Here is a 20,027-nt window from a genome sequence, read left to right on the forward strand (position 1 = left end):
TGTTTTTTTTATATATCTACACCTCAAAAAATGATGTAAATTACACAGTAAAGGGACAAGAAAGAGTGCTAAAAAGTAATAAAACAAAATATTGTACAGTCACATCCACGAATAAAAAAAAAAAGTGTTATAGCTGCTGAAATGCAGAGAGGCGAAAAATGAAAATCTTCACCCCTGGGCATTTTTCTGTTTTTCTTTTTTCCTTCCCTTCTTCCAAGAGCCATAATTTTTCAATTTTTCCATCAATATATTGTATGAGGGCTTGTTTTTTGCGTGATTAAGTATATTTTTGAATGACACCACTGATTTTACCATATAGTGTACTGGAAAATGGGAAATAAATTTCCAACTGCACTCAAAGTGTAAAAAAGTACAATTCCACAATTGTTTTTTTTTGTTTATGTTTTTGTTTGTTTTGTTTTTTTGTGCAATATATGGTAAAACTGATCTCGTAATATTATTCTCCAGGTTAGTACAAGTATGTAGATACCATGTATAGTTTTGATTTTCTATATGGTGAAAAAAATTTAGAAATTTAGAAATTTGTATGAAAATTTTTTTGGGCGTTTGTTGTTATTTTCCGAGACCAATAATGTTTTCATTTTTCCTGGTCTGGGGCTGGGTGATGACTTATTTTTTTCGGCTTGAACTGTCGTTTTTATTGATAGCATTTTTGGGTAGATACAATATTGTGATTGCCTGTTATTTTATTTTATTGCAATGCTGTGGCGACAAAAAAAAACCATTTCTGCCGTTTTGATTTTTTTTCTTGTTACACTTTACCAATTAGAGTAATTAATTTTATATTTATATTTCTGAACGCAGCGATACCAAATATGTGTTTTTTTCATTGTTTTATTTTTAATGGGGAAAAGGTGGTTGATTTTAACTTTTGTATTTTTTATATTTTTTAAAAAACATTTTTTTCATTTTTTTACTTTATTCGATAGTCCTCTTAAGAGTCTTGAAGCAGTGATCGTCTGATCGCTTGTACTATACATAGCAGGGCTTAAGACCTACTTTGGGTAGCCGAAAATCATCATCTCCTATGAATGAACCAACATTCACAGGAGCATTGCAATGACAGGCCCCTCGCTGCCATGACAACCCATTGGTGCCTTGTGATCACGTGACGGTGCGCCGTTGGGCGGGAATTGCGATTGACTGCGGAATGTGACTTGTGATTGACAGCGGCACTTGTTAACAGCTACGGGTGGATCTTGGGTCCAACCGCAGCTGTTAGAGGCACTTGATGGCTTATTAAATCAGCCATCAATTGCGGGAAAAGATGCGGGAGCATCAAAGACAGGGACACGGTCATGAAGGGGTTAATAATAGGTTTGAAGCAACATACTATAAGAAGCTTTAAAAGGTCTCACTAAAAATCAGCAAAACGGACAGTTAAGATATTTATTGCTCTCCATGAACCTAAACGATAGACAGGAAGGGGGCAAATACTTTTTCCTGTCAATGTCAACTACGTTTTACCTGTAAAATCACGAATCGGTCGTAATATTTTTTTCGTGTAAGAATGTAAGGAGAAAAAGAATCTCAGCTGGAATTTAAAAAAAAATAATGATAGTGAAAATATAAAGCGTCAAATCCGCCATATGGCGAGGCATGAGCTCACCGCAAACTCCCGGTTAGAGTCGTGCCGTCTGGCTTTCAGGAGGAAATTATTTTCCTATGTTAATGAAAAGGTATCGCATTCCATCTCTCTGTTATGGAAACAGATCTGATTCATACGGGGAAATTTACCTTTCAGAGGCAGTCAGAGGAAATTAAATGTTTAGTTGTAACGGCAACATTTAGATATTTGCAATGAAGTAAGAAACACGGTGTGATTAAATGACATAACAGAGGCAGCAGGTATCTGAGCAGTCAAGGAGTCAGGACCTAGGACTCAGAGACGGCTGTATAGTAAAGGTGGTGGAATGAATCTGGTGAAGAAAGGTTAGGAAGACGGTCTACCCAAGTTCTTCTCAAAGGACCCATAACATCTATCGAAGAAACTCTCCAGAACTGAAATATTCCTTCACAGTAAAAAAAATGTAAAGGTCACTAGAAGTATAATGTAAATTGTCGAAGAAAATAGAGGACGGGGGCTTGGATGACAATGATCAATATGAGCCGACCTTCAGAGCTCAATATGAGAACTGGAGGACTCGTGAACGGATTCACTTCTACTTCCTTTTCTTGTTTACCAAGATGGCACTGCTCATGAAGCCAACCTGAGCTGAAGCTACAGATGTGTCCTCCCTTAACCCCTTCATGACCAGAGGTATTTTCAATTTTGCATTTTCGTTTTCGTGTTTTGTTTCCCTTATTCCCAGAGCCAAAACTTTATTATTTTTCTGTCAATATGACCATGTAAGGGCTTGGGTTTTTTTGCGTGACAAGTTGTACTTTTGAACGACACCATTGGTTTTAACATATCGTGTTTTGGAAAACGAGAAAAAAATTCCAAGTGTGGTGAAATTGCAAAAAAAAAAGTGCAATCTCACAGTTGTTTTTTGTTTGACTTTTTTTCTGCTATGTTCACTAAATGCTAAAACTGACCTGCTATTAGGATTCTCCAGGTCACATAGTGATCTCGGGTTGGGTTTTTTGGCGCCGAGCTGATGTTTTTAATGATTCCATTTTGGAGCAGATAAGATGTTTTGACCACCCGTTATTGCATTTTAATGCAATGTCCTCCTCCCTGCTGCTGCTGAAACTTAACATGGCTGCAGCTGTCAGACAAACTCATGATCTTTCTCACTCTTCAGATGGACTCATAAAAAGGATCATTTTTATAGTAGGATTATACAACATCTATGGCAATGATTTTCAAAGTAAGTACACCAGCTACATCAAGTCTCAGAGCCAATTTTTGTACTCAAGAAAGTATACCATCTGTATTGTAAAATCTGGCAAAAAATCCACTTTATGAATAATTTTAACAATTCTTAAACAAATCCATGCTAATCCAACCAACTTCCTCATCTTACATCAAATAGATTATGCTTCTCCATCAATGGTCCTTAACTTTTAGACTTCTATTAAAAACATTTTCCTGGCATCCAGTGGAATCTGACAACACATTTTTGCTCACCAACCCAAGCATCATCCACACATTCCCAAGTATCATGTGCCTTCTTAGGTGGTCTCCTACCAGAACACCCACCACCGCTCCCTCAAGGTTCTTCCCATTCTACTAATCCTTATTCATGCAATGAAACATTATCATCTACAACGTAAAAAAAACGAAGGCTCCTACCCTGAATATGAGAACATTTGCTAAAACATGAGACCTCTCAGGAGATATACAGATTGATGAAGAATGAAATCGGGATGTCAAAACTCTGTTGACTTGACTTCCCCTATTAATGGATTGCAGAACAGTTACAAACCTGTCATCCAACCTGACCCAGAGGTCATTAAACTGCCGCCTGCGTTGGTTCCTGTGGTGTTTCCTGTGCCAATTGTTCTGTTTCCCAAATTCTTCCAGTTGACTAATACTGTCTGGTAGAAGGAGATGCGGTGGCAGCATTTCCTCATCGCCTTCTTCGGGAAAAGATGATGTGGATGGCATGTGGTCAAAATACCTCAATGAAGGGAAATCTGTTGTCTGCTCCACAGCCGGATTGGGGCTAAAAAATAGAAATAAATCTTTAAGTATATCAGCATTTTTCATAAAAACAATATTATTAACATTAGTAGCAATTTAGTGAAGAACAAGGCAATATCCATACTGATTTCTTATACCTATTATGTATTAGGATTTTATTTTAGAAGTAGTGCCACTCTTGTCTGTTGTCTGTATCGGGTATTTCAAGCCAACGCCATTCCCTAAAATGCAGTACACAAGTAATAATGGATTCTGCACCATCTTCTTTGTAAAGTATAGGTTTGCTCATTATATCAGTATATTCGATGACGTTTAGCCAGAAATGTGTAGAACTTGCATATTTTTTCTGTCTCCACTGGTTTCTGTCCCTAAAGTCCCTAATGTGACTACATGATTCAGCAGCGCAGAATTTGACCACGTTCTCCTACATTGTATTCTCAGTTTGCTTCTTTGTCGAGACTAGTTCTGAAGGAAAAGGAGGATATTCCGGCAATCAAACATTCAAATTAGCAAAAAAAAAACCCCAGTGATATTTAAGTCCTAAAACTACGCACAAAGCAAGAGAGGACACTCTGGCAAAAATAGCAAAAATGTTAATCTCCTACGCGTTTCAAGCCATCATGTTTGACCAATTCTCACTCATGAGAAGCTCTGGAGAGGGACAGCAGAGCCCTCAAAATAGGGCAATACCATCTGATGAAGGATAAGGGAAAGTGATGGTAGCTTGGTTTTTACACCTTGAGAAAGGCACCGATCCGGTGTAGAAACGCGTTGATATTAATAAAAAACTATTTGGAATCCCAAGGCTCTTCTTTTCCGCAGGCCACCTGAACATGTCAGGTTCAAATTTTGAGAAATTCGGACTCATCGTACATGGTGGTTTCGAAATCGAAACACGTTTATGTGGACTTTCTTACTCATGGCAAATGATGGTTTCGAAATCAAATTTTTTTTAAAACGGATTTAATAAAATATCTCTTTTTTTACGACAATTTGAGTGCTGGAGTACCCTCCTTTTTCGGTGGAAATATTTGTGCGTGTATCCGAGTTCCTTTGTCCTTGCACCACTTATGGATCCAATATCTAGGAGGGAATTTCATATGAGGTGAGCAGAAGAAATGTACATTTTCTTTTCGGGTAACTTCGAGATGACTCCATAGGACAGGACTTCAGTACTTGGCTAAGTTGCTTTTGCAGGTAAACCATGTGCAATATTAGATGTGCTACATCAGCTTTTTCGTGCACGCTGCAGTCTACCAGACGAAAGATCAAAAGCTCGTCTATAATGTATCGCTTGTTCTTACGCAGCAAGTGATGTCAGTACAATAACACATCATCGCGAGCGGTTTAATGCACATTACTAAGACTAAAAATGAAAATATAAGTCGTTATTATGACATATGTCTAGACTGAAACACTTCATCGCAAATTCATATGACAGAAGTCAGACGTTTTTGCTACTTACAACCAAAAAAAAAATTCCAAAAATGATTAATAAAACCTCATAGTTCCTAGATTATATTCGGTGCACCTTTAATTCAACATCTAATGTGAACCTGCTGTGGTTCTGAATTACGTAATTCCACTTTTCTTTAACAAATTTTGAGATTGAGGTATTAGATTGGGGTTTAAGCTGGTCATAGACTTACTCATTTTGATTTAAAATGGATAAACAAGAAAAAAAAAATTATAGATCAATCGAAAGTCCCATAAATAAATAAAATATTTGATTTCAACAATATTTAACTCTGTATTGTCAATAATATCCAAATATGCACATAACCCATGAAAATAATTCAGGACATTAAAACTTAACCATTAAGCTATGGTATGTGGAAGTGGAATTTTTTTTATGTAGACTTTTGAAACTTAAAAATTCAGTTTTTCAGATGTTTTAAAATTTTTCTCTGCATTTAGGTTTTTATTCTGATCCTATTTATTCATTTGGTTTAATGTGTGTATTTTACATTTGAAACCAATTGAAAGCTTATTTGAAGTATTTTTTCAAATTTGGATTTTGGTGCAGAATCTTCATCAAAATACAAATCAAAGTGGATCCGCTATATAATCTGCTCCAAAATCAGCATTGAAAGCTTCAGTTATTCCTTGAATATGCTTTGTATGAATTTCACTGGGAAATTCACATTGCTGTTGAAACAGTAAGTTTTTTTTACAACAAGGATTTCTTGTGGAATCTGATTTTGAAGTCAACAGGCTGCAAAAATATGTATAGATAAAAAAAATCTAAGCCGCATCAAAAAAACACATCAGCATTGAAAATTACTTAAAAATAACTAGCAAAATCTAGTATCTGAAGATGACCTGGAAGTAAAAAAAAACATGGCATACTCACCTAGTGATCCTCAGTTTTTCTAAAACATGTGCTTAGGCTCTCTGTTGGTCTTCTCGCTTCATTTTCCAATCACTGGTGGCAGTGGTTAGTTGCCTCAACCCTCCGGAAGAGAAATCAAGGATAGATAAACTTGCGACAGTCACAGTCAATCACTGGCAACAGCAGGAACAAGTTGGTCAATGTTGTGGCCACAGATTGGCCAAACCCTCCTCTGGATACATAAACTTGTGACAGTCACAGTCAATCACTGGCAACAGCAGGAACAAGTTGGTCAATGTTGTGGCCACAGATTGGCCAAACCAGTTACGTGGAAGCAAGGAGACCTGCCACAGACCCAAGGACCAATGGAAGAGTAACTGTAAGGGCTCGGCCAGTGAGTAAGCCATGGTGGTCTGCTTTCAAACGTAAAAAATAAGTTGACAGCCCCCTTAAAAGGTGTTTTGGGTCCAGGTTCTAGCAGTCTTGGCAAAGACCAACGTAGGGTATATGCACACAGAGGGGAGTTTTTTTGAGGCAGTCAAAGCCAACAAGATTTCGAGTGGAATCCAATTCAGGAAAATGATCATTTTGGGGCCGTTTTTGCATGATTTGATTGCCTGTGATTTTGGAATTTTTTTCAAGCATGTTTGGAGATGTTTTTTCTTCGAAATTCATTTTTTTCCAACCTTTTGATTGGACTTTGCCTAGTTTGGAGCATTTTTAATCAGGAGTTGCTCCAAAGAAGTGACGCACACTTTTGCTTCCCACCAGGCATTTTTTTTTCAAAACCTGAAGCAGAAGAAATACTCTGAAAAGACTGAACCTACAAACAACAAGACGTTTTACGATAGAAGTGAATTGAAAGAATCTTTCAAGCATGTTTGAGTCTTTTTTTAAAGTGTTTTTGGGACCAGATCTGCACCAAAAGACTCCTCCAAAAAAACTCTGCGTGCACATACCCTAATACTTTAATTTATTTCTTGTTCTCAGTGTTTCAGAATGTGGAAACGTAAAATATAGGAAATGTAACATTTGTTAGTTTATGCGTCATTGTTTATAGCGAAATTGAAAATTCAAAATTTCCATATTCGTGTCTTTATATAAACTTCTTACTCCCCTTGAAAACTTCCCGTACAGTAATATGTTTTTTTTTCTGTTGTGTTTGGAAAATTATGAAATAAACATTTTTACAAAAACACTTTCTAAATTCAAAGCCGAGCAGATGTTAAAAATCTGCAAGACAGATTCCAATCAAATCAAAGAAACAAAGACTCTTTAAACGGCGTGCGGTAAACAACGGTATGAAATAACCGGTAGTGGTGCAGCCGATGGAATTTCGATTGGAGAAAGCAGAGGATGCAGCTCGCACAGTAGAGGAATTTAGATGGTAACTATTACCACCCAGTCATGGTTGGTAGACAATGTTCACATAAACGTAATGCTCAGCTTAGACAGCTCCCTCTTCACACATACATAAATAGTTTGAGAACCGAGATGAGTGAAGCGCATATTTACATTACCGGCAGAGTAAGACCAGGGCAAGACAGTAAAACTTACTTTATGAATTACATCAATTTGCAAAAATGTACCGTCGTGACAGCTTAGTGCTGGAGTTTGAAAACTTTAGCTACGGGTATTTATGTAAATGGACAGGCTGTCTGGAAAACTGAACCGAGAGGTTGTGATTTTATCGGTCTTATGCCTGGCACGTATTATGGACTCTTTAACAACTTTGGATATCAAACGTTTGATAAAATACAAACTTTAGTCTTAGGGCTCATTCAGGTGTCCGTTTTTTGGCGTACAAACGTTTTAGGTGGTTTTTGCTGATAGCACTTGTACCTATAAAAGTTAAAGAGGTCGCTCACATGTCTGTGATTTTCTATGCAAAAATTGCATAGACTAGTCTGATTTTGATTCCGGTGTCGGATCAAAATCGGCAATGCAAATTTAAGGGTCGGTGATAAAAATCAGACATACCATCAGAGTGCACTCCGATTTATCACTCAGATACCATTCACTTCCGATTTTCAAAGTTTGTTAGAAGATATACGAACTTTTTTTCTTTCCATTGAAAATAGGATCAAACTATGATAGAACTCAGATGACACTGATGAAAATAATTGATGAAACTTAGTCCGTTTTTCTCGCTAGTGAAAAAAATAAGATGTGTGAATGAGCCCTTATTGTCACTTAAAATATACATACTATTCTATGATGATGCGCAGACAATGTCATACAGAGGTCTTGTGGGCTCATCAGAAGTGATGAGTTAGAAGATCTATGTACCGAATAGGTCCATATCATCAATAATATCAAATAAGGTGTTTTGGGTCCACACATAAGAAGGAAACCAAGATGGTAAGTCATCAGCGCTTAATGCTTGTGTTTTAGAGCTTAGGCCACCTGGAGGATGCTCTGGTAGTCTGGATAGCTAGCCCAGACCTGGAAGTAGAACTTCACAAGTTTCATCCCTTCCTGTGCCTCTCTAGATTTATGGCATGGTTGAATATTAGAGTAAAACTCTAAGTTCAGTCTGCTAAAAAAGTCTAAATGATTATAAGATCAGACATTCTCCAAAAGTGTCCATATCCTTTAAAACTATTTTAAAATGGTTGACCATCTAATGTGTATAGCAGTGTCGTGACTCTGCATGATAGCAGATGTGGAGAAAGAAGAGTGTGACGCTTTTGTCCTTGATTGTGATAAGCTGATTCCAGAGATGTCTGGCAGCAGCTTTCTCACCTTTCTCCATTGGATGAACCCAACATGCATGAATACAGGTGAGACAGGAGAAAGAGCTATTGGCCAAACAAGTAGAGTTGAGCAAGATAATTTTCAGGACTCTGGTAAAGTAGCCACTTTGGTAGTCCATGGCCAACAGACTGGAATGCTGTGGACCACCTCCTACCTCCAGTCATCTCTTTTTGTCAGTTTGGCACAATGTCACCATTGCGCTAGTCTAAAGGGTAGTCGGGAGTGTCAGCAGCTCGGAGGAGGTTCACAGGATGCTACTTCAGTAGCCATGGACTACCAAAGTGGTCGCTAGAACAGGGTCATGAGAATCATTTTGCTCCACTGCACAAATACCTGAAGTGTATTTGCAGCATCAGTCAAAAAGGTGTCTGCAACATAAAGGAAGAACTGACTAGCTATAAGAGTCGTAGCGGTAGCAATTGCAACTGAGTCCTTGTGGCCTTCAGACAAGAGACTACACAAATGTATGGGTAATGTTACTTATGTAGTAGGAAGAGTTTGATATATCACTTCTTGGACTTGTGAAGGGATTGGAGATTATGTAATGGGCTTAGGAGTTTTACGATGGCCAATGATCTGGACATCCACCAAAAAGTCTAGTCCTATAAAGAAGTGACTCATAAATGGGCTTTAGTGTAACAATTTAACTGCATTTTGATATTTTTCCATTTCAAAATCAATTTATTATTAAGCTGCTGATTTTGTGGCAGTTGTAGCCAACACGTTTCTTGATCTGTGTATACCAGTATATTTGAGAAATCTTATCACTAAAAAAATGATGGTGGTGATTTGTGGAACTTAAAAGCTTCAGATTGAGCAGAACCTCCTGGGCAGCACAGCTGGTAATCATTGATATGCTTTCTAAAGCTGTCTCACTAGAAAATAGCGCATCATAACACAAAAGAATGATGACTGACACCATTGGGTCCCAATACGTCATCCTCCACCTGGAAATTAAAAGACATCAGCAGAGATGAGAAAATAAATTTGCATGGAATTGAATTATACTCAAATTTTAAAAAACTTGCACCCAAATATGGAGTTTTAGCAATTTGCTTTTGCACCGATTCAGCAAAATGGCATTAGCCAACATTTTGTGAGCCATTAAAGACCATCAAAATGTTATACAAAAATTCTTATACTTCCTACATCTTCAGATTTCCTCCACTCGCTCCGAAATACTTGGACCTCTCACGCTGGGCAAGAAAATCCATCCTTAATGAGGCCCAGGAAGCAATGAAGTCACAGCATTCGCATTCGCCGAATGTCCCGGCCCAACGTGGGAGATCGGGGGGATTTCAGCACAAGTGGCAAAGATCTGAAGATAAAGCAAGGACCAGACAGTTGATGAGGAGCAGCAGAGGGGCTGGAGAGGTGAATATAAGAATTTTTTCTTCATTTTTTATATGTTATACTTATTATGCTCTGGGGTCTACATAACAAGGGACACTAATTTAGAGGATAATAACTTATCCACAAGGAAAAACAGGTGAATTAATATTTTGACTCATCTAAATTAGTGACCGGCTATGGCTTACAGATCCTGCACACAACGATGGTGGAATTCCACATTTGGAAATCCAGGTCTTCATAAGTCGCTACCTTATATCTTTATTACACCATGAAAAAAAAATCTACTACTAAAAAAATATCTACTTTTTGCCTGCCTTTGATCCATTTCTGCTATTCTATAGTAGGGCAGAAAATACAACCATGAGATAGAAATTCATAGGGCTATCGTACAAGTATTTAACATAGAAAGTCCATATATTCTAAGGAATAGAATAACATATACATAGATAGACCAATATCGCTCATAATTTCATAGAAATCCCATTGGCCGAATGCTATTTTTGGAGTAAGGTTTGAGTTGGACAGAAATCCGCAGAAAAATCGTTCCATGGAAATGTAGCCAGTCCAGATGGAAACTCATGGACATCAATGGCCGCACACCTAACAATTCACCCAAATATATTTTTGGAACGTGAGTTGATAGTTTGTGCGGTACAGAAACCTACAGGAAAACACATCTATGAAGATTTGGCCAAGTCGGATGCAAATCCAAGACACTCATGATCTTAGTGCTGCAAATGCTACCCTACCCTTTCTATTTGCCCATCTTTGATCCATTTCTGCTATTCTCTAGTAGGGCAGCAGGTACAACCATGAGATAGAATTTCACAGGGGTCTCGTCCAAGTATATAACATACATAGTCCGCATATTCAAAGTAGAACATATACATAAATAAACCAATGTCCCTATGAAGTTAACAATTTCATGGGAAGCTCATTGATCTGTTGGTATTTTTGGAGTAAGGGTTAAAAGCTTGAGTTGGAAAGAAACCCGTAGAAAAATGGTTCAATGTATATTTAGCCAGGTCAGATGCAAACTCTTGGACATCAATGTCCGCAGACCTAACAATTGAACCAAACATGTTTTGGGGAAGTGATAGTTTTGTGTGGGACCGAAACCCACAAGAGAACACAACTATGAAGAATTGGCCAAGTCAGATGGAGATCCAAGACATCCATGGTTCATCCACTTAACGATATGTGCAGCTACATTTATATTTCAGTGGGGCAGTTAATATGCATTATGAATGTCACCTTTTTGGCAGCAGCCAGACTGAAATTTCTGTTGATAGACCTCATCTGGTCTATGGTTGTACAAATAAATACCTTTGCTCTTGAGACACTGGACAAAGCTGATAGCGTGACAGCTGTGCGGCCATTCATTCACTTTTATCCCATTGTGCCAACTTCTGCACTGAAGGAGCTTTTGTGTCCGTCAGAAGCGCTATTTACAAAACTCGACAAATCTATACATCCTGTTGAACTTTTTCCCTCTGGAAACATGTGCATAGTAAAATAAATAACAGATTGAATCTGACTGCACAGATTGTATTCTCTTTTTTTTTCAGGGGACCCACTGTGGAAATTGGTTGTCCTAAAAGTTTGATACTCTTCAACCCACTTTTTAGAGAAAGCGTGTTTGTTTTTCTTCGCTCTGTTTTGCAACTTATCAAGATAACTCAGGTTCCATTGATCTCTTAGGGTACCGTCACACAGTGCAATTTTGATCGCTACGACGGTACGATTCGTGACGTTCTAGCGATATCGTTACGATATCGCAGTGTCTGACACGCAGCAGCGATCAGGGATCCTGCTGAGAATCGTACGTCGTAGCAGATCGTTTGGAACTTTCTTTCGTCGCTTGATCACCCGCTGACATCGCTGGATCGTTGTGTGTGACAGCGATCCAGCGATGCGTTCGCTGGTAACCAGGGTAAACATCGGGTAACTAAGCGCAGGGCCGCGCTTAGTAACCCGATGTTTACCGTGGTTACCAGCGTAAAAGTAAAAAAAAAAAAACCGTACATGCTCACCGTCTGATGTCCGTCCGGTCCCTTGCCGTCCGCTTCCCGCTCTGACTGTCTGCCGGCCGGAAAGTGAGAGCAGATCACAGCGGTGACGTCACCGCTGCACTCTGCTCTCACTGTACGGCCGGATCTGTCAGAGCAGGAAGCGGACGGCTAGGGACCGGACGGACATCAGATGGTGAGCATGTACGGTTTGTTTTTTTTTACTTTTACGCTGGTAACCACGGTAAACATCGGGTTACTAAGCGCGGCCCTGCGCTTAGTTACCCGATGTTTACCCTGGTTACCCGGGGACTTCGGCATCGCTCCAGCGCCGTGATTGCAACGTGTGACCGCAGTCTACGACGCTGGAGCGATAATCATACGATCGCTGCGACGTCACGGATCGTGCCGTCGTAGCGATCAAAATTGCACTGTGTGACGGTACCCTTAGATGGGTACATCATTTTTTTTTGGGGGGGGAAGAGTTTTAAAGATCTTTTTATTAGATCAGCCTGACCAAACATTTAAGTCAGGTTCAAACACCATATATGAAAGAGGGTCTCTGCTTGCACTTTCTGTTAGCAGAAGTCGATTTCAGATCTCAAGTGACTGAAATAAAAATGGCGACCATTTAATAACATATTTACAATGGATTTTCATAACTCGCCACACACTGTATATTACTGTGATGAGGGAACAGCCGCCATCTTGGACGGGCATACTAACAGAGATTGGCGTGACTCCATTTTGCCTCCTGGTCACAGGTCTGCAGAGAGGAGTGCTCCTGGCCCCCACCTTTTCTAATGAACATAGTGCCTATTAGTATGGTAATCGGCTGAGCTCAGAGGAGATTGCAGAAGGTACTTCAAAGCTCAGTTAGGAAGCCACACCAGCAGGGGGCTTGGAAATGCTCAAGGGCTTAATTAAAGCACGCATGTCAAGGGGCCACTGGATACACATCTAGTATGGTCGTCCAGCCGAACCGTCTCTGACATGGAATCGTGAATTATGGACGCATCGTCCGAGGTAGCGGCTCATAAAAAATATTCCCCTCGTCCTAAAGAAATGGTGCATCTAATGGTGCGACTCCTGTATCCGTGGGAGGTCTGAAACCCGAGATATAGAGATCAGCCTCCCACAGGGACCGAATGGGTCCAGGTTTGATCCCAGTACGACCGGCAGAACAAACCACAGGCGCTGGTACTGCCCGTGTGCTGATCCGATCATCCTGAGAGCAGTTATCCCATTTATTAGATATTGGAACAAATATCGCAGGGAGGCAGAGGGGTGGAGATTGCTAAGCCCACCCAGCTACAGGGGGAGGGACACGGCAGGGTTAAGAGCTGGACCATGTGGAGAGTGGGGGACACACAGAAGATGACCAGCTAAGAAACAGGGCATATGCCAGCCAGAGGGGGGCAAGCACACGCTTTCTGGGGGCTGCCCGGCAACTAAAGTTTTGGACCTGCGGAACGCTGCGCCCCCCGGCTTCCACAAGCGACCTCTAACCTGGTAAAGTGACCTCCAGCTTTATACCTTAAGCCTTGTATCATTGTTGTTATATTGTACTCTGACTGTAACTCTTGGTATATTGTGATTGTATATTTCTTGTAATTACCTAGTGCGCCCTTAAGGCAATTAAATCATAAATTAATTTTGGGCTGATCCTTTTACTCTGATTGCGAATCCTAGAATACCCAGTGTGGGTAACAGGGCAGTCTCCCCGGCGGCCATTTGCTCTAGGTGCAGTTCCCTTACTGACCTGAGAGACAAAGGGGGCGCCGGAGAGCTGGGCCTGTGTAGTGACGTCACGGATTGGTGACGTGGGAGGAACAGGGGCTTCCTTCACAGTGGTGGCAGCGTACGTGGGATCAGAGTAATAGTGTGCGTGGGACCCCTACTCCCAGACACTAAAGGCTACCAGTGGTAACTTTCACTGCTGGGGTTTAAGGTCAGCCCAGCACTAGACGGTCAGAGTGTAAATATAATAAGTTGTGTGCAAGGTCAGGGTTACAGCTGTGTCAGTAACCAGAGGTTCCAAAGATGGCGGAGGGCACCAGGAGTGCAGTGAGGGCGCAGGCCAGTGCTATGGTCGATGAGGAGGTGGTGGTGGACTTTACTGTTCAAGGCGAGGGGGAGCTCAGCCCAGACTCCCCAAGGAGCCAGCCACCTGTGCTTAGTCCGGCAAGGGACTACCCACCACCTACCCGCCCCAGCCTGTCCACATCAGAGGCCCTTGTTGCAGCGGCAGTGGCACGTCTCGAGGCGGGTAATGAAGACGCCTATATGAGACTCATGGCAGCTGCAGAGAAGGCAGCGGAGGCCGAGCGTGCAGAACGCCGTGAAGCGGCGGAGCAAGAGCGTGCAGAACGCCGTGAGGCAGCGGAGCGGGCAGAGAAAGCTGCAGAGCGGGCAGCGGAGCAAGCGGCGGCAGAGAGAGCAGCGGAGCGCCAGCACCGACTGGAGATGGCTCAACACGGGCTCCCGCTGGACGCCCCAGCACCACCAGAGTCCAGGGTTTCCAAAGTCCGGGCCGAGGACTTCCCTCTGCTTGAGAAGGATGGAGACCTGGATTCCTTCTTGCTGGCCTTTGAAAGGACCTGCCTTCAACACCATCTGGCCCCGGATCAGTGGGCAAGATACCTGACCCCCCGTTTGAGGGGTAAGTCCCTGGAAGTTTTGGGGGACTTACCTGCCGGGGCGGAGCGGGACTACAGCAGCATCAAGCGGGCCCTGATCCAGCACTACAACCTCACCCCGGAGTCCTACCGCAAGAAGTTCCGGAGCCTGCAGCGGGGCCCAAAGGACACCTGGACCGACCACATGCGGGCGTTGCTGAGAGCTGCAGAGCACTGGACCTCGGGTCTAGCGCTCACCACCCGTCAGGAGGTCCAGGAACTGTTCGTCACGGAGCAGTTCTTGTGGAACTGCCCAGAGGACCTCCAGCAGTTCCTCCGTGACCGGAAACCAAAGGGGGCTTCTGCTACAGCCGCCCTGGCAGATGAGTATGCCAATAACAGGGCGCCTGAGCCGAAGAAGCCTGCCAGCAGCACCTGGAGAGGGGGTAAGCCCAATCCTGCCCCTGTTTCCCCAGCCCCCAGAGTGCAAGGGGTGTACCCCCCTGCTGCCCTCTCTAGGCCAGGCACAGAACCCAGACGTTGCCATCACTGCAACCAGCTGGGACACTTCAAGTCTGCATGTCCCCTGCGTCTTAAGGCCCCATCCCTGTCCCTGGAACCGTCCACTGTTTTATGTGTGGGAGGGGGTGGTGGGAGGTCCCTGGACAATTACCAACCCGTCACTATCGGCCGCTCAGCGGTCATGGGACTGCGGGACACAGGCGCTGAACGAACCCTGGTACGTCCTGAGGTGGTGTCCCCTCAAGACTTGGTACCGGGAAAAACCCTTTCCGTCTCCGGAATTGGAGGCGTGGAACCGGCGCTGCCTGTCGCCAAGGTGTTTTTGGACTGGGGCGCCGGGAGGGGAGTGCGGGAGGTGGGAGTAACGTCAAATATTCCTGCCAATGTATTACTTGGGACCGATTTGGGGCGGATAGTGTCTCGGTATGTGGCCACTGAACCCCCAAGTTCGGCTCCCCAAGAATGTCATGACTCTACTGTGGATGTTGATGTGTTGAATGTGCCTCCAACAGTGGAGGGGGGATTGAAACCTGAGGGTAATCCATGCACGGACACCACACACACAGGGCTCACAGGGAGGACAGGTGAGGAGACTGTAGGGGAGAGCTCAGAGGTGGAGGGAGGGGCTGCTATGGGCAGTGTAGGGCCCCTAAGTGAATCCAGCCTGCTGAGTCTAGGGCCCCTGCAGGAAGAGGAAAAGGCCATGGGGGAAGGAGGCGTCCCGGGAGAGGAGCCACCAGGTAAGACCCCAGGGCAGGAGTTCCCCACACCCGGGATGTCAGGATGGCAGGGAAGTCTGCCTGACCCGGCGGCTTGGTCAGGAGCCGGAGGGCAGCAGGCGCTACCCATGGGCACAGCGGTCGTGGCCGCTGTCACCAGGAGTGGGAGCGCCGGAGCCCAAGGAGCCTTGCAGAGGTCCGACGGCTTCCCCCTCTCTGACCAAGTGGCTGCCGAGTCAGACAGCGGCCAGGAGACAGATCCCGGGGAGCTGACAGCGGATGTGGCAGTGTCGTCTATTCTCGCCACATCGAGTCAGGGATTTCAGGCAGCGTTGGAAGCTGATGCTAGCCTGAAAGCTCTCAAGGAGCAGGCGGCACAGCCTCCTGGGGAGTCAGACCGCGAGCGGGTGGTCTGGGACCAGGGATGGCTGTTCCAGGTAACGGTCCAGCAGGGTTCACCGGAGGCGTGGCCCAGGGACCGACAGTTAGGGGTACCCTATCCGCCTCAGAGACAGAGAGGAGGAGGCAGAGACAGCCTCAGAGAGAGAAAGAGGAGGGGGCAGGGACAGCCTCAGAAAGAGAGAGGGAGAGGCAGAGACAGCCTCAGAGAGAGAGGGAGAGGCAGAGACAGCCTCAGAGAGGGACAGAGGAGGAGGCAGGGACAGCCTCAGAGACAGAGAGGAGGAGGCAGAGACAGCCTCAGAGAGAGACAGAGGAGGAGGCAGGGACAGCCTCAGAAAGAGAGAGGGAGAGGCAGAGACAGCCTCAGAGAGGGACAGAGGAGGAGGCAGGGACAGCCTCACGGAAAGAGAGAAGGAGGCAGAGACAGCCTCAGAGAGAGACAGAGGAGGAGGCAGGGACAGCCTCAGAAAGAGAGAGGGAGAGGCAGAGACGGCCTCAGAGAGGGACAGAGGAGGAGGCAGGGACAGCCTCAGAAAGAGAGAGGGAGAGGCAGAGACAGCCTCAGAGAGGGACAGAGGAGGAGGCAGGGACAGCCTCAGGGAAAGAGAGAAGGAGGCAGAGACAGCCTCAGAGAGGGACAGAGGAGGAGGCAGGGACAGCCTCAGAAAGAGAGAGGGAGAGGCAGAGACAGCCTCAGAGAGAGAGGGAGAGGCAGAGACAGCCTCAGAGAGGGACAGAGGAGGAGGCAGGGACAGCCTCAGAGACAGAGAGGAGGAGGCAGAGACAGCCTCAGAGAGAGACAGAGGAGGAGGCAGGGACAGCCTCAGAAAGAGAGAGGGAGAGGCAGAGACAGCCTCAGAGAGGGACAGAGGAGGAGGCAGGGACAGCCTCAGGGAAAGAGAGAAGGAGGCAGAGACAGCCTCAAGAGAGAGACAGAGGAGGAGGCAGGGACAGCCTCAGAAAGAGAGAGGGAGAGGCAGAGACGGCCTCAGAGAGGGACAGAGGAGGCAGGGACAGCTTCAGAGACAGAGGAGGAGGCAGAGACAGCCTCAGACAGAGGGAGGAGGAGACAGAGGCAGCCTCAGAGAAAGGAGGAGGAGGGGGCAGAGACAGCCTCAGACAGAGAGAGGAGGGGCAGAGACAGCCTCAAAGAGAGACAGAGGAGGAGGCAGAGACTGCCTCAGAGAGACAGAGGAGGCAGAGACAGCCTCGGGGAGAGGCAGAGGAGGGGGCAGAGACCATGGTAACGCTGATGGGTTGTCCCGGCAAGGAGAAGGTGCGGAAGGGCGCATGGGGGAACACAGGAATGTGATGCCCCCTAGCGCCCTCTAAAGCAGGGAGGTGTGATGAGGGAACAGCCGCCATCTTGGACGGGCATACTAACAGAGATTGGCGTGACTCCATTTTGCCTCCTGGTCACAGGTCTGCAGAGAGGAGTGCTCCTGGCCCCCACCTTTTCTAATGAACATAGTGCCTATTAGTATGGTAATCGGCTGAGCTCAGAGGAGATTGCAGAAGGTACTTCAAAGCTCAGTTAGGAAGCCACACCAGCAGGGGGCTTGGAAATGCTCAAGGGCTTAATTAAAGCACGCATGTCAAGGGGCCACTGGATACACATCTAGTATGGTCGTCCAGCCGAACCGTCTCTGACATGGAATCGTGAATTATGGACGCATCGTCCGAGGTAGCGGCTCATAAAAAATATTCCCCTCGTCCTAAAGAAATGGTGCATCTAATGGTGCAACTCCTGTATCCGTGGGAGGTCTGAAACCCGAGATATAGAGATCAGCCTCCCACAGGGACCGAATGGGTCCAGTTTTGATCCCAGTACGACCGGCAGAACAAACCACAGGCGCTGGTACTGCCCGTGTGCTGATCCGATCATCCTGAGAGCAGTTATCCCATTTATTAGATATTGGAACAAATATCGCAGGGAGGCAGAGGGGTGGAGATTGCTAAGCCCACCCAGCTACAGGGGGAGGGACACGGCAGGGTTAAGAGCTGGACCATGTGGAGAGTGGGGGACACACAGAAGATGACCAGCTAAGAAACAGGGCATATGCCAGCCAGAGGGGGGCAAGCACACGCTTTCTGGGGGCTGCCCGGCAACTAAAGTTTTGGACCTGCGGAACGCTGCGCCCCCCGGCTTCCACAAGCGACCTCTAACCTGGTAAAGTGACCTCCAGCTTTATACCTTAAGCCTTGTATCATTGTTGTTATATTGTACTCTGACTGTAACTCTTGGTATATTGTGATTGTATATTTCTTGTAATTACCTAGTGCGCCCTTAAGGCAATTAAATCATAAATTAATTTTGGGCTGATCCTTTTACTCTGATTGCGAATCCTAGAATACCCAGTGTGGGTAACAGGGCAGTCTCCCCGGCGGCCATTTGCTCTAGGTGCAGTTCCCTTACTGACCTGAGAGACAAAGGGGGCGCCGGAGAGCTGGGCCTGTGTAGTGACGTCACGGATTGGTGACGTGGGAGGAACAGGGGCTTCCTTCACAATTACCATGCTTGCTAATTCTTCCTGCACATGTAGGAGGCTTCTAAAAAAAAGGAGATCTGCCCGACTCCTGAAGGAGATGGCAAATCTCTAAGATGCCATCGAAATCGTCTGGAAATCTCCCAAAAATTTGAATTTCTGGATAAGACTAGTGCCAGAATGTTTTTTTATAAGCTGGAGCTATGGTGTCCAATTGCACTTTCAAAAAAAATCATGGAACAGGGCATGGCATTAAAAGGGAATATGGTCACCCTGTGAAAATTTCGGGTGCAAAAGTTACTCTACTGCAAGATGGCCTACTGAAATTCATACTTTAGACCACGGTTCCTTAACCTTTGACTCTCTAATATTTGTAAAATGAATTACACCTTCTACAGCAGGAGTTATCATTTCACAACACGTGGAATTCAACAGGTTGAGGAACATTGGCCTAAGCAGTAATTGTTAATTTGCCAAAACTCCACAAGAGTTGTCAGACAGGTCCACAGAAGTCCAATATCAAAAAGAAAAATAGGATAATTGAAGAAGGTGGTGTAGGAGTTGTGTGAACGTTCTTACACCCACATGCCAATACACAGGTATGGCCATGTTTACTGAATGTATAGTCCTTGACAGACTGCAATGCCAAATATAGACGCATAAACATCTCTAAATAGAGTATCACAAAATCATGATTTCTTTTGAAGACTGGTTATCTCAGGGTATCTTGAGCTAACTGGAAAGGTAAGGAAGGAGACATCTGAACGACATTTTCAGGACATTGTGTCCACTTCTTCCACACATGTATGACTGCAATGGAGTTCTCCTAGCTCGGACAGAGGGCTAAAAATTAGTTAATTTATTTGATTGGAATTGCATTTTCCTTGAATTTTACAAAAATTCATATTCTCCAGAATAAAGATTGTTTTGAAATGTGCTTTGTCTGAATTCAGCAAAACATTGGCCATTTGCCGATGCCATTTTGTTAAATGGTAAAATGTAAAAAGTATAAATAAACCAAAAAAATACTCACCTCACCGCTCACCTTTCCTGCCATCCCTGCAGCCTGACATCTGGTACTCGCTCTCTCTTATCCATTCAGTAGAGTATGACTCTTGGTAATTCTATCGCTCATCACTTGCTAGGCAGTTCTATCCCACGTTACTTCATTTAGTTTGCGAATTGTAATTTCCATGTTCCTCCTGAGGGTGTTAATGCA

The 20,027-nt window shown here is 44.4% G+C and overlaps 1 protein-coding gene across 1 annotated transcript in view; it reads right to left on the reverse strand.

Moving 5' to 3' along the window:
* The window catches only part of TRABD2B (TraB domain containing 2B), a 286,777-nt gene that overhangs the window by 23,039 nt on the left and 243,711 nt on the right, over window positions 1–20,027 (reverse strand). Inside the window, exon 6 of the mRNA XM_077278078.1 lies at window positions 3,393–3,632. Coding sequence (XP_077134193.1) covers window positions 3,393–3,632 — 240 coding nt within the window. The remainder of the gene's footprint in view (window positions 1–3,392; window positions 3,633–20,027) is intronic.

This window comes from Ranitomeya variabilis, chromosome 8 (genome assembly GCF_051348905.1).
Source record: "Ranitomeya variabilis isolate aRanVar5 chromosome 8, aRanVar5.hap1, whole genome shotgun sequence".
In the NCBI taxonomy this organism is placed as follows: Eukaryota; Metazoa; Chordata; class Amphibia; order Anura; family Dendrobatidae; genus Ranitomeya; species Ranitomeya variabilis.